Source organism: Nicotiana tabacum, chromosome 20, assembly GCF_000715075.1.
Source record: "Nicotiana tabacum cultivar K326 chromosome 20, ASM71507v2, whole genome shotgun sequence".
Classification (NCBI taxonomy): domain Eukaryota; kingdom Viridiplantae; phylum Streptophyta; class Magnoliopsida; order Solanales; family Solanaceae; genus Nicotiana; species Nicotiana tabacum.
In genome coordinates this window covers 148,235,787-148,251,064 of record NC_134099.1, presented here as the reverse complement: position 1 = coordinate 148,251,064, position 15,278 = coordinate 148,235,787, and the positions used below count along the sequence as shown (strand labels likewise).

General features: G+C 34.2%; 1 protein-coding gene across 3 annotated transcripts; it reads right to left on the bottom strand.

The window, feature by feature from the left end:
• Positions 1-2,738: 2,738 nt before the first annotated feature.
• On the bottom strand, positions 2,739-14,587 carry LOC107800282 (uncharacterized). Of its 3 annotated transcripts, XM_075240559.1 has the most exons (8): positions 14,441-14,579; positions 11,313-11,399; positions 7,011-11,033; positions 5,784-5,907; positions 5,678-5,713; positions 5,435-5,551; positions 5,242-5,358; positions 2,739-3,386 (listed from the first exon to the last, which is right to left on the bottom strand). In XM_075240559.1, exons 3-8 carry the CDS (start codon positions 7,604-7,606, stop codon positions 3,372-3,374), a joined length of 1,005 nt encoding a protein of 334 aa, XP_075096660.1. In that variant the 5' UTR covers positions 7,607-11,033; positions 11,313-11,399; positions 14,441-14,579; the 3' UTR covers positions 2,739-3,371. The 3 variants fall into 3 exon arrangements, 1 of the variants encoding a protein (XP_075096660.1); XR_012703620.1 differs by lacking the exon at positions 2,739-3,386 and adding an exon at positions 5,978-6,561 and having other exon boundaries at positions 5,326-5,358; positions 5,435-5,713; positions 6,637-11,033; positions 14,441-14,587; XR_001651357.2 differs by lacking the exons at positions 2,739-3,386; positions 11,313-11,399; positions 14,441-14,579 and adding an exon at positions 5,978-6,937 and having other exon boundaries at positions 5,326-5,358; positions 5,435-5,713; positions 7,011-7,146.
• Between the last annotated feature and the right edge of the window lie 691 nt (positions 14,588-15,278).

The window sequence follows — 15,278 nt, the reverse complement described above, 5'->3', positions numbered from 1 at the left end:
ACAACTTATTATGATATAATTCTCTCAGTGAATGAGACATCTATCATATGAATGGTATGATAAAAGATCTTGTAGTACAAAAGTTGTTAAGAGATCCGGAAAAACTAATTTATTACTATCCGGATGAATAAAATTATTCATGACATTGATATTGTAAAGTCTCAAAAGAAACTTTTTGAATTTCAAATGTATAAGTCAAAGTGATTGGCATATTGAGACTATAAATGAAAGGAAGATTGAATATCTTCATATTTCTATAATCATACCGAGTAAATATGAAAGATTACCCGATTTTCTTTCTATTTGTACTACACAAATATAAGCATGATGCTGGAATCATATGCCATAAGTAAACTAGAGGTTTACTAAAATAAATATTAGTTGGCATGACCGGTTGACCATCCCGGTTTAATTATGTTGCGAAAAATTAATTAAGAATTACATTGACATATATTGAAGAATAGAAGATTCTTCAAGAATTCTCTTGTGCTGCTTATTCTCATGATATACCGGTTAAGGTTGGTATTGAATCCCTTGATTTCTGGAATGAATAAAAGGTGATAAATGTATGGGCCCAGTCACCTGCCATGTGGACCGTTTACTATTATATGATTTTAATAAATGCATCTATTCTATGGTCACATGTGCAATTGTTATCAACTTGCAGTTTGGCTTTTGCAAGATTGCTTGCTCAAGTTATTAGTGTACAGTTCCAGAATATAAATTATGATGATTTATCTTAATAATACTGGTTTAAATCCAAGTTGGTTTAGCAGAAATTGTATGCCTCCAATTATAGCTAAATCATTGGTTATGAGAACAAAACTCCCAAAAATAAAATTTGGTATGAGATGTATTATTTAATATACAGCAGCACTTGTACGCATCTAGCCAGTTATAAAAATTTCTCCCTATCACAATTAGTTCAGGGTCAGGAACCAAATAATTTTTATATAGAAATATGGATGTGCTATATGATTTAATTATGCCACCAAAATGTACAAGATGAGTTCCCAAAGAAGGTTGGGAAATATGTTGGTAATCCCAACATTAGGGGGGGGGGGAATGGGCAACTGAGAAAGTGATACATGAAATGAATTATTATAAATACATATAAATCCTCGTACAAGAAAATATGAACTTGAAGTTCAAGTGATAATTCATTTACAAATTATTGCCAGATGCATTTGCTGACCCAAAGTTAAATGTCATATTTCAGTTGTTAATGCTCTAAATAGAATAAAGTCCATGAAGGGCAGAGTCTATGGCACACATGAAGTGTAACAGACCAATCGATTCCAAAGATAAAACTTCTTGAAGAAGGAGAGGGGCAAATATTCAAAATGATCATAATAAGGAGGCAAGTGCCCTAGAAGAGCACCACGACATAACACTTCATAAGACCTTATAGGAGAGGCTCAGGTACCTGAAAATAATGAGATAAAGAGATCTCAATAAGTTATGTCTTTATTAGGTAATAATGGAACCGACGTAAAGTGATCGTCGACAATATTGTTAACATAATGTAGCGCTCAATATTATTAATATTGACGAGGATCTTGAGCTCAAATCTGTCATGAAATTTGGACAGATAAATGATTGGCCAAATAAAAAATAAGCAATGAAAATTGACTTCACTTGAAAAAATATGAAGTTGGGCGGATAGTCCCAACACCTGAAAGTATAAAGCCAATGAAGGTATAAATGTATTCTTGTGCAAAAAGTTCAAGTCGATAGACATAAATACGACTTGTGACACAAGAAAATTAGTAAATATCCTCATATTGATTATATGGAGGCATGTTCTCTTATGGTAGATATAATCATTTCAGGTTTTAATCTAGCAATACATGAAAACTTGATATGCGTATAATGGAAATCATTGAAGGATTAAAATTGTTCTGAAGCATATTAATGTTTCCAAGAAATTTATTAAATAAAACTTCAAAAATCCTTATACGGATTGAAACAATCAAGACGCATGTGGTATAATCGCCTGTGTGAGTACCTATTGAAAGAAGGGTACAAGAATGATTCAATTTGTCCTTGTATCTTTATAAAAAGATCTGGATTTGAATTTGTTATAATCTCTGTGTATGTTGATGATTTAAATATCATTACAACTCCCAGGCAGCTTCCTAAAACAGTAAATTGTTTAAAAAAAGAATTTGAAATGAAAGATCTTGGAAAGACTTTTTGTCTTATATGAAAGATGAAATTTTTATCAATTAATCAACATACACTGAAAAGATTTTAAAACGATTTTATATGGATAAACACTACTAGAAATGCAGTCTTTTCTCAGGGAAGAATCAGTAGAAAATCTGTGTGAAATTTCAATATTCCCACGACATTCCCAGGAGTGACGCTCGGTGGGAAAATGGCTGGTGGGAAAATAGTTTCTCACGACATTCGTGGGTAATTCCCAGGGAGATTCCCACTGATGGTTTGGTGCAGTCACCACGTACAACTTCCCACGAACGTCGTGGGAAAAGTAAGAAAATAATTTAATTTAATTTTCTTAAGTTTCCCACCGAATCCGTGGGAAATGCTAAAAATAATTTAGATATTTTTTTTATTTTTCCCATGGAAGTAGTGAGAAAGATGCATGCACGGAGTCGGTGGGAAATCCGTGAGAAATCTGAAAAATATTTTCATGGCCAAATCTGTTTTTAGAACTAAACCACCTGCCAAATAGAAAGTACAACCAACAATACAAGACTAAATACAATTAAGCATTCAAATACCAAATTCAACATGCAATTCAATTAATTTCATAAACAACAACTAATCAATCCATTTCATAATTAATCCAACTAATTCAAAAGTAGAACAAAAACTCAAAAAATTCAACATTCAATATTCAACATCCAAGTACCATCCAAGACAGCTAATAAAAGAAACTACTCCTTAGTAATCATCAGATGCTGGAGAACGGGGCACAGGAAATGCGCCAGATACTAAGAGGGAGTTTATCTGACACTTGAGACTTTTAACATCACTAGTGATAAGTCTTAATGCATCGTCCTTTCGCCTCATTTCTTCCTCTCTTTGCCTATCTTCTTCCTCCCTTCGCTTTGCCTCTTCTTCCCTTGCAGCCTTTTCTTGAAGATACAACTCCGTAATCTTTGCTACCTTCCTATTCAATTGCTCAAACTCATCCAAATCAACCGAGCAATGTGACGAAGAATAAGTACCAGACAATCCAGAAGTACGACGGCCGAGACTAAACTCTGATCCAAGACCGTAGACTTTCCCCTTATGCACACCACCAGCTGCTTAATCCACATGTCCATGATCTCCTCTTGGGTTGGTTGGATTGGCCTACCTTGATCATCAATCGGCTGACTTTGAATGAACTCCTCCAAGATTTATTTGAAATTATCCTGTAAAAATTACAAGTATTATATATAAAAGTAAATATTATTAAAGAAAATTTATGCAAGTAAGTATCTTTATTTCTCAATAATCATAAAATTTTGATTAGGTCATTAGTCCTTAGTGAATAGTCATCATAATTGTCGGAGTGTTTTTAATCACAACTAAAACTTTTTGCCACTGGAATGCTTATGTATACCTTTAGATTGCAGCCAAAAACTCCATGTCTTCTATGAATTTTATGATTTAGATCAGAAAAGTAAGAAGTTTCGATCAGAATGTATTGAATTTGGAAAAGCACTGATTCAAGTTCAAAATGATTCAGACATATGCTCAAGATTACCATAATAAAATTCAACAACCTTCTTTGAAGAGCCACACATAAAAGTAAACCAGTAAATGAATATACCAGGTAGCAACAAGACCAAAGAAAATAATGGTAACTCAGTATTTTGGCTGACACAACAGTCACACTGAACTAGAACCTATACTGGCCTTGCCTTTCATCATTTTCAGGAATAGAGGGGGGAATCAAGCGAGATAATGTATTAATCTTGTAAAGTGAACCTATTTATACTACAACACTTGCTGTTTATTTACCTTTACAGCTGAATAGTACTTGAAAATTCAAATCCATGATAAGGTTGCTAGTGAATAATTAAAAATCCGAATAGTCTGATGTAAATGGACTAGTCAATTTTATAGAATCCCAGGAAGTTCCATCATTGCCTAGGAGCATGAGCACTATTTAGATATTTTATCCTGTTTGACCACCTTCTTTAGACAAGGTCAGGTAGCTCTATCATCGGGCAATACTGCGATATTTTTCCATTTCAGAATGTTGTTTTGAGTAAAACGAGTGTAATAAATACATTGCAGAAGATATACAATAAAGAGAAGAAACGGCAACTGATGGAATGTATCCATCAGATAATAAATCTGAGTTAATATCCACTTCCTCGCTCACTTGGCTATATCCGCCATTTGAAAAGACATGGGTTGTCTTGAAAAAAAAATCTTGGGTAAAGAAAGAAGGTAAATGTGGCACTAAAAAGCCGCTAGTAATAAATTTAGCCCTCTATCAAGGTTCCTAATTCTTAACCTGCTCCTGGTTTGGTTTGAGAAGAAAATATGGTGAAAGAATGAGATAAAACCATCTCTTTTCTTTCTGTCTCATTCGTCTTGAACCTTACCATGCACTAAATTAAAATGTAAATGACATCCCTTCCTAGTTGTAAAGAGCGAGCTATTTAGAAGTCAACAGTCATATGGCACGAAAAAGTGCTAAATATGGTTTTGATGGTTTGAACGTCACTACCACCAAGAAAAACTTTACTCCGCATGACAGACTAATCTCATTACACCCATCCTCACATTCCTAACGAGATCGGAAGGTTTGGCTAAATAGCTTGATAAGAGCATATATTAATTAGTTTGCAGGCTACTCCAATAAACGACAAATTTAGCGCAGTACAGAATCGAACTCATGTCCTCTCGGACTAAAATGAACCAACTCATTTCCACTAATTTGGCAGCTAACAAATTTACTATGTGAACCCACGAAAGAAAGCTACTTAAAATGTGCATGATTGATGATTGTTCAATTGTTTGGTTGCCTTCAACTAATGTTCAGTTGTTGCACTTATAGTTATCTCTTGTCTACTACAAGAGCATAAGGAAGAAAGCATGTTACAATATTCTTGATTAATTGGATATTAGAATATTACTAATCTGTTTTTCTGGTAACTGTTATATTGTCCATGTATACATGGAAATCTGGCATGTCTACATGGAAATCACTTACTTAACAATAAGAGAGCGATATTGTTAATTCATATATGTGAAGAATGTTGTTAATCTTACATGGGTTGTCTCAGCACGCGGCTCGATCCAAGTCGGTTTTGTTCCATCCTTCAACTTCTTCATGTGGGTTTCCTCAAATACCTCATCATGAGTAACTAGTCTTCCTTTAGCATTTTCCTAAAAAAATAAATAATATGTTAAAAATGGTAACTAAAATAGTTATAAATCAAGAAAAATATAATAAACACATTACCAATCTTCTTTGATGAGCCGCAATACTAATTGAGCCACCCGTGTGCACCGAGCCACCCTTGTTGGACAAATGGGCTGCCCTTCCTTGTTCGCTTTTCTTCTTAAATTCCGGAGATTTCTAATACTCAAGAAGTTTAACCCATAAATCATCAAGAATCCAATTTGGCCTCGTATTACTTTCTCGAGAAGTCTGAAGCAGATCAGGCAACCTATCAGAACATTTCTTAAAGAAAATGACTCGTACCTCAGCTTCAAGATCGCGTGACCATGCACACTTCATCTGCAAATAAAACATGTTAGAATGACTATAGCGAGTTGAAAACTAAAGCAAAAGATTAATTTTAATTTACCCTAAATTCAACAAATATTCTGTCCCTAATGTGAATTGGAACTTCTGACCAAGACCTCCATGGTGCGTGATAAAATGAACACATCGATTCAACCACGGCTTTCGTAGCCTTGGGAGGATAAAAGCTGCATTGAATTTAAAACAAGTTAGAAATTATATTTAGAATTAATTATAAATTAAAAGATGAATATGTACCCTGCTCCATCGGGCACAATAATCAACCTCCGAAGATCATCATATTTTCCACATTTGGAGGATCATGCCTTCGTGTAGAAGTCTGTGTCGGAGGCTGTGTATCTGTATTACTATCGGTGTATGGGAATGTCGAATTACCATTGACTCCAATATTTGGCATAGAAATGTTGGGAGATGAAGACAGAGTAAATTCAGACGAAGGCATGGAAGAGTGGCTAGCAGGCTGACTAAATGATGAAGACATGCCAGAGGAAGATGATGAATGGATGATGGGGGAAAATGATGATCGAATGCCAGAAGAAGATGATGAAGGAATGGCTGGAGAAGATGATGATGGCATGACAGGGCAAGATGAAGAGGGTATGCCCGAAAATGGAGTGAATTTAGACGAAGGCATGAAAGAGTTCCTAGCAGGTTGACTAAATGATGAGGGCATGCTAAAGGAAAATGATGAATGAATGATTGGAGAAACTGGTGATTGATTGGTAGATGAAGATAATGAAGGAACGATCGGACAAGATGATGATGATGACATGACAGGGTAAGATGATAATGAGGGTACACCAGGTAGCTAAATATCTGCCCTACATATATAAAGTTTATTAGCTAAAATAAGAATAGATCATGCAAGTAGGTCAATAACATAATTTCAAACCTACTCGTAAAATTGTTGAACTTCGGGGCAGTTGAGCAACACGTGTGTTGTAGCCAACTTTTTCTCCATCCCATTCCAATTTCTTTTTTGATACTTTTTAGAACATTTACCGGGTTGATTGAATATGGATATCGGCGGTGCCAAAGGATCATTAGCACCTTTGTCATGCCGATTTGGTCTATTTCTCAAACATGGCACGTGATGCTCAAAATAATATGAACAGAAATGAGAAGTTTCTTTAACTAAATATGCTTCACTGAATCTTGGATTTTTGTTTCACCATCCGTTTACATTTGCTAATAGTCCTACATAGCATAATTTTAGATGGGAAGAAGTGCAATCAAAACACATAAAGGCAAAATAATTAATGGTTATTACCTCTCAAATGGATACATCCATCTACATTGAACAGACCCTCCAAGTCGTGCCTCTCTTACAAGATGAATTGGGAGATGTTCCATTACATTAAAAAACCCACATGGAATTTTTTTTGCCAATTTGCTTATCATTAAATGGATGTTACTTTCCATCAAAACTAGATTTTCCTCCCTCAATGTATTAGAACATAGGTCTTTGAAAAATAAGCTTATCTCTGTGATGGGTTTCCATATTCTCTCAGGCAATGCGCTAAATGCAATAGGAAGTAATGATTCCATGAAAATGTGACAATCATGGCTTTTCATATACATCAGCTTTCCTTCTTTCATGCCAACACAATTGGATAAGTTTGAAGCATACCCATCGGGTATTCTCAAATTTCGAACCCAATCACAGATCTTTCGTTTGTCATCCATTTTGAATGAATAACTGGCCTTAGGCTTCACCATCCTATTATTTTCTTGCCGTAGTTCTAATTCTCTTCGCCTACAGTATTCTTGTAAGTCCATCCTGGCCTTCAAATTATCTTTTGTCCTGTTCTTGTCATCCATTACGGTATGAAATAGATTATCAAAGAAGTTCTTTTCAATATACATGACATCCAAGTTATGTCAAAGAAGATTATGCTTCCAATAAGGTAACTCCCAAAATATGCTCTGTTTAGTCCAATTATGCTCAACACCATAACCAGGTAATTTAAGCAATGGAGACTCTGTTACCTTAGGAAAATTCTTAACCCTCTCTCAAATTTCCTCCCCTGACAAGGTTGCTGGTGGCTCATCATAATCAGTTTGATTCTTCATAAATGCACTAGTATTTCTCCTGAACTCATGATCCATTGGCAAAAACCGACGGTGACAGTCAAACCATGTGGTCTTACCTCCATGTTTCAAAGTGAATGCTTTTGTGTCTTCCATACAGCAAGGACAAGCTAACTTTCCCGCTATCGACCATCCAGATAATATTCCATACGCAGGAAAGTCATTAATAGTCCACATCAAAGCGGCACACAATTTAAAATTTTGTTTAGTTGATATGTCGTATGTTTCAACACCTTCATGCCACAATAACTTTAGCTTATCAATCAAAGGCTGCAAAGATACATCAATCAAACTTTTTGGATTACTTGGACCCGGAACTATGCCAGTTAGGAACAAATATGGACTTGTCATACACATCTCTGGCGGAAGATTATACGGTGTAATAAAAATAGGCCAACAAGAATATGGTGCAGCAGAGACAGAAAAAGGAGTGAATCAATCTGCACACAAACCCAACCTAACATTTCTTGGTTCATTAGCGAAGTCAGGATACATCCTATCAAAATGCTTCCACGCTTCTCCATCTGAAGGATGACACAAAACACCAGGCGCCCTTCTATTTTCATGGTGTCATCTCATATGAGGAGCGGAGCTCATTGGTGCCTACAATCTCTTTAACCTAGGTATAATAGGTAAATAATGCGTCCTCTTAATTGGAACTTTCTTTGCTTTGGCACTTGTGACTTTCTTAAAACGAGACAAGCCACAAAATTTGCACGCTTCTAGAGCCGCATCATCTTTATAATATAACATACAGCCTTTTTCACAACAAATAATTTTTGTTAAGGAAAGTCCTAACTTGGAAACTAACTTCTTAGCCTTATAGTAATCACCGGGTAAGTTAATGTTCGAACTAACTTCACGCATAAGCCCAATTATAGCATTCATGACCGCTTGAGAAATATTTCAATCTGATTTGATAGTTAGTAATGTAACTGCAACTGACAACTCCGAGTGTATTGAGTCTTTATAGAGTGGACGACTAGCTGCCTCTAATAATTCATAAAAGTGCTTTGCCTTATCATTAGGAGACTCATCAATATTTTGTTAGGATTGAACTCCTGGGTGTATCCGAAAAGCATTCGACACTATTTCATGCATTTGAGAATTATCATAATTTTTCTCAAAGAATGTACTACTCTCATAACCAGTAAGATTCTGAAAGTCAACGTCAGTTAAATTACTGTAGTTCTCTCCATGAACGGTCCACACATAATAATTTTCTCTAAACCCCTTTCTGTAAAGATGAACTTTAACATCCTCCGATATCAATAACTTTATACACTTGCACTTAGCACAAGGACATCTAATAGTTCCTTCATTACGGAATTCAGGAAGTATTTTTGCATAAGCAATAAATCCTTTAACACCTTCTACAAATTCTTCCTTCAACGCCCCACGATTAGGATGATTTCTATCATACATCCATCTACGATCTTGTTCCATTTATTACACACTACAAGATAAAATAATTAGATAAATAAATAATTTATTTTATTCACTCAGTGAAACGTCATGAAACAATGTTTCATAAACTATTCCTTATACATGAAAATTGATAAAGATGACTACTTTGGATTTGACCACTATATACTGATCATGTAATTTATTTTCTTATATTTTAGTTGATTAATGGTCCTTGTTAAAAGATAACTACACAAGTCAACAACCAAAAAAAAAATTAAACTGTGTATTTTAAAATTGTCAACTTCTATCTTCATTTCTGGAAGAGCTCTACACATTTATATAAAGAAAAGGAAAACTTTATCATAATAGTTTAACATTTATACTCTTAGGAAACAATGCATGTAACAAGAATAAACTTTCATTTTTACTCTTAATATCAATTTTATATTAGGATTTTATGCTTAGATTAATTACTCCGACACCACTAACCAAACGACCTCTAAGGAGTTTCCGTCTCAAGAATTATTGAAGAAGGGAATATATGCTTATTCTTCAAGAGCTATGAAAAATAGAAGATAGTTCCTTAGTTCCTGTTGTTGTCACAATGCCAAATCAATGCCCCAATCAGTTCTTGCATAATCACCATTTTCAGAACATAAATAGAAGATATTTTTACACTAATAAAGAACAGTGAGGAGCAATACTGCTTTATATCATTTTCACATGCATGAGAAGGTTGTCTGGGCAAAAGAAAATATTGTACTATTTTAATTTACAGAATGAGAAAATGCTTTTCAAAGGGACACCACCTCTTAACCAAAATACTTTTTCTCTATAACCATTAAACATAGAGCCATATACCAACTAACCAGACCAGATTATACCAATTTATCAGACCCCCATTTTCTTTCTATTTCTATCAAATCCAAACACAACTCAAAACAAAGAGGAAAGGAACAAAGGGTAGGCAAATATAATTAGAAAAATACCATTTGACTAATATGCATGACTAACACAACTATATATAGCTGAAGGTTTAAGAAAAAAGCAAAACAAAAAGTCATTTTTCCACACTACACCCATCCTACAATTTTAGCACATAAAAAAGGATAATATATAGCTGAACAAGACAGCAGAGGAAGACAGATAATTGATGATCTCCACCAAACTGATCCCAAAACACTGGCAATTTAATAAGGGTGAGTTAAACTCACTTCCCCTTTTGTACCTGACAATTAGATTCTCCTTTCAAGCAGCATATAACTTCAAGTTCATATTTTGAAAAACGAAACCATGCTAGAAGCACCTAGTGCAAAGCACATAGCTTGCGAAATACCTCTTGAACATCCTATGACATTAACATATCTCCGAAAAGCATAATGCCTCCACAACATCTTAAGATACAAAGTAAAAAACCCCACTTGAGAGCATATGACAAACTTTGAGCATTTGAAAATAAATTTCAACCTAAATCTAAACATCATGTAATTTCTTATTACCAACTTACATAAGAAAATAGTGTCGCGTTGCTTTTAAATCAAAGATTTAAAGGGATTAAGTAAGTGAAACACTTGAGAGATATCTAAAATGCACCCAAAAAAACCGACAAACTACTTTATTGAAACAACACAAAGTTGCTTTAAAAATAATGGACAAACACTCAACCAAGTGCCAACAAAAATTCCGTAAATACTATTCTCAGCACTTGAGAAACAGGATTTTAACTTATCAAATTCTCAGCACCAGGAAGGTTTCCGTTTTTGGCAAGATTGACAGCAAGCTCAAGATTATTCAACTGCAACAAAATTTACACAAAATTTTATGTCTTTCATGGTCATAGATTATCAAATTTTACAGTACTGGAAATGCATCTACATAAATATACATGACACCAGAAATTGAGAAAGAGGGCAACTTGATTCGCTTCACATTGATTTTTTTTAAACCCAGGGTTTGAAATAGTATAAAATCCCTAAGTTTCAAAGTACTTTGGGCAAAATCAACAATGAAAAAGGAGATGGTAAGTGAGAGAGAGATAGAGAGAGGGGGGGGGGGGGGGGAGGCGTCGAATTACCTGGAAATGGAGTGAAATACAGAGGGGAAAATACCATGTGAAGGGAGCCGCGGTGTCTTGAGGAACGGAAGATACAGAGGGGAAATACTACGTGAATAAAATGAGGGAAAACGTAAGTTATGTGAATAATAATACTTTCCCACTATTACCATGGGAAATCTCTGTGGGAAATAGGAATATGTAAAAAAAAAAAATCTTCACTGGGATTTTTTTTTTCAATTTTATATAATTACTTTTTTAATGATTTCCCTGCGGAATTAGAGGGAACTAAGTTACCGCGCATTTTTGCGCCAAAAGTTTCCCGCGAATACTCCCTGGCAAAAAGAAATTTTAATTTTCCCACTGTATTTCGGTGGGAATTGCCACTGAAAATTTTTCCGCGGGAAATTTTCATGGGAAAATGATGTGTTTCTAGTACTGAAAGCACATCCATTTAGTACCCCGATGGTTGTGAGATTACTTGATATAAATAAATATTCATTTCGACCTCATGAAAATAATGAACTTGTTGGTCCAGAAGTACCATATCTTAGTGCAATTGATGCACTAATGTATCTTGCTAACACTACAAGGCGTGACATAACGTTTTCAGTTAATGTCTTAGCAAGATATAGCTCTGCTTGTACAAGGAGACATTGGAGTGAAATCAAACATATATTGTGTTATCTAAAAGGGACTACCAATGTGAGCTTATTTTATGGCAATGATTGCAATCCCAATCTTGTTGGTTATGCCGATGTAGAGCATTTATCTGACACACACAAGGCTTGATCTCAAACATGCTATGTGAGGCACTGTCATATCTTGGCGATCGACTAAACAATCAATCGTGACTACTTCTTCTAATCATACTAAGATAATTGTTATTCATGAAGCAAGTTGAGAATGTATTTGGTTGAGGTCTATAATATATCTTATCCGAGGCAAATGTGGTTTGAAGTGTGACAAACTACCCATAATTTTGTATGAAGACAATGCAGCATGCATAGCCCAATTGAAGGGATGATTCATAAAAGGAGATAAGACAAAACACATTTCACCAAAGTTATTTTTCATATATGATCTTCAAAAGAATGGTGATATCAATGTGCAACAGATTCGCTCAAGTGATAATATGGTTGATTTATTCGCCAAATCTCTACTGACATCAACCTTCAAGAAACTTGTGTACAAGATTGGGATGTGAAGGCTGAAGGATGTGAACTGATGCTCTCATCAGAGGGAGTTAATACGCGGTGTACTCTTTTTCCTTTACAAGGTTTTGTCCCACCGGGTTTTCCTTGCAAGATTTTTAACGAGGCAACCAAAAGGCGTATTTCTAAATATGTGTACTCTTTTTCCTTCATTATGATTTTTTTTCTCATAGGGTTTTTTCCTAATAAGATTTTAACGAGGCACATTATTTATGGACATCTAAGGGGGAGTGTTATGATAAATATCATATTATGGTGGATGTCTACTCTTCCTCCATGATCTTCATGTCAAATGCTTAATGACAAATTCAATGACATATTTTTTATATTCAATGACATATTCCATGACATATTTTCTTCACTTTTCATGCCTATATATGCCTTGTAATAGATAGAAAAATACACACAATTAAAAAAGAAAATCTCTTCCTTCTCTCTATCTCCATTTCTTGTTCATGTTTTACTAAATTGCTTTTATTTTCTTGTTCCATATTGTTATTTTGAGTTATATTTCATAACACGTTTTAATTTAAGAAAAAAGGTAAAATAGCCTCAAAACGACATCGTTTTTGATCTGTTTTGTCTTTTATAAAAAACAAAAAAAAAAACATAAAGAGTTTTAAGCTAAAATTATCCATAAAATTTAGGAATAAGTCTAATATTGTCCTTTATATATAGCCCGAGCACTACTCATCCTCTAAGTTTACAAAATTGCGGATTTTCTCGGTTGGGGTTATATAAAGTCAGGGTAATAATGACATGATTTCCTACTTCTTTTAAGTCATATGTCGTGCAACTGACATGATTATACAGTTAGTTTGAAGAACTGTTGGTTAAATGGACTAATTGGACTAATTCTGTTCAAGTTTTGTAAGATTGTTTTATTCAAAGACAAGTTATGTTGAGATTAGTTATACTAGAATTAGTTATTTCAGTATTATTTTTACATTAACTGTTTGGTATATTATATTAATCTTGAAATTGTCAATTTTTCTGCTTTATCAAATAATCTATCTATTCCATCTAACAAATATAAGTTATTCAGTACAATTTTTAATCTTGAAATAACTTTCCCCTGGCAGATATGATTTCCCTTTGTGCACACAAAAGATGTGATCTTCCCCTGTACAAACAAAAGATATGATTACAATAAAAGTGATTTTTTTTTTTTTTGTTGTTGAAAAGTGAGTTTAATTTGTTTACAACCAATATGCCGGCCGATTAAAATATGGGGGTAACTTGGCTGGTCATATTAGGTGCAATATAATATTATTATCTCCACGCTAATGCTATTATCTTCTTTTTTTCCACAAAAGACTGTCCGAAGTTATCTAACCTCGTGCTAATTCCACTCCTAAGGCAAACTTCACAAAAAAGAAGCTCAATCTGAAAAAAACCATTAAATTGCATATTGAAAGGAATGTCCTAGACTGTAGCGACATAAAAGGAAAACTACACATCCATAAGGAAATTTTTTATTTTGTGTCTCACACAATAACTGACAGGCCTTTTTTTTTGTCTCACCATTGTGTGGGTCCTAGAATTTTGTAGACCCAGATGTATAAGATATGGGTCAAGAATATGTGAGATAAAAAGAGGTCTCACACAACTAGTATTACTTCTAAAATACCTACTCTTCTTTCTGATCTACACCTTAAAACCACTACGGTGAGATTTTTTTGAAAAATAAAAGGAGGAATAACAATTTTCTTCCCAAATTTGTCTTCCTCTAGTTCTGTTATCATTTCGCATTCATGTCTTTTTCAAGGGCTTCGCTTTTTTGTTCATAGGTATCAACAATGGTTATCGCCTCAGTGTACTGCTGGAGGCATTTGTTTCCATCAGCAAATTAAAGCAGGGAAAAAAAGAGAGTAAAGAAGTGCAAATATATGGTACATTATTAGGTAATTAATAAAGACAACATCAAGTATATACCAGGTTGATTCTTTCTTTGCTGCTTTGGCCTTCCGACAGTTTTACAGTGATGATCAATTGGGGCGTTGCCTTTCCTTTGCTGCTTTCTCTTCCAACATAGTAACAATATTTGTTGTAACAATGTTACATAGAATATTTTTAGTGTAACAACGTAGGAAGTCCAAAGCAGCAAAGGAAAGAGAAGGCTCCACTGCTATACTCAAGGTTGGTAGAGATATTAATGTGGTGTTGTCAATTACATCCTCTGAAACCTTTATATAGATGCTACAGAAATATTAATGTGGTGTTGTCAATAATATCAACTTTGTGCAAATAAAAAGATATCTGCTTCTTGTACAATTGATATGGTTTGATATATAGTACCCACAATAAAGAAGATACCAATCCCCTTTGTACAAAAAAAATTATAGAAAGAAATTCATTGTACTCAACTGATGTGATTTATGTAGAGCAGTCACAATATTTCCCTTTGCACAATAATCATTCCTCCTTTTTGGACAAAAACAAAATCCCTTTGTACTCTATTTATATATGATTTACGTATAGTACTCACTATTAAATTTTATGCATCTTCCCTCGTACAAATAAAAAGATCTCTCCCTTTTGTACAACTGATAAGATTATTTTTGATTATGCACATTCGCACAATACAGATGAAATTCTGCTTGATTTTGAATTCTAATTAGACATAGTTCTTCCCTTAATATAAGGAAAAGGGTCAAATATACTCCCCTATTTCAGAAAAGGTTTAAATGTACCCCTCATTATACCTTGAGTTCAAATATATCCCTTCTGTTATATTATTGGTTCAAATATATCATTTTTCTGTTAAGTTTGT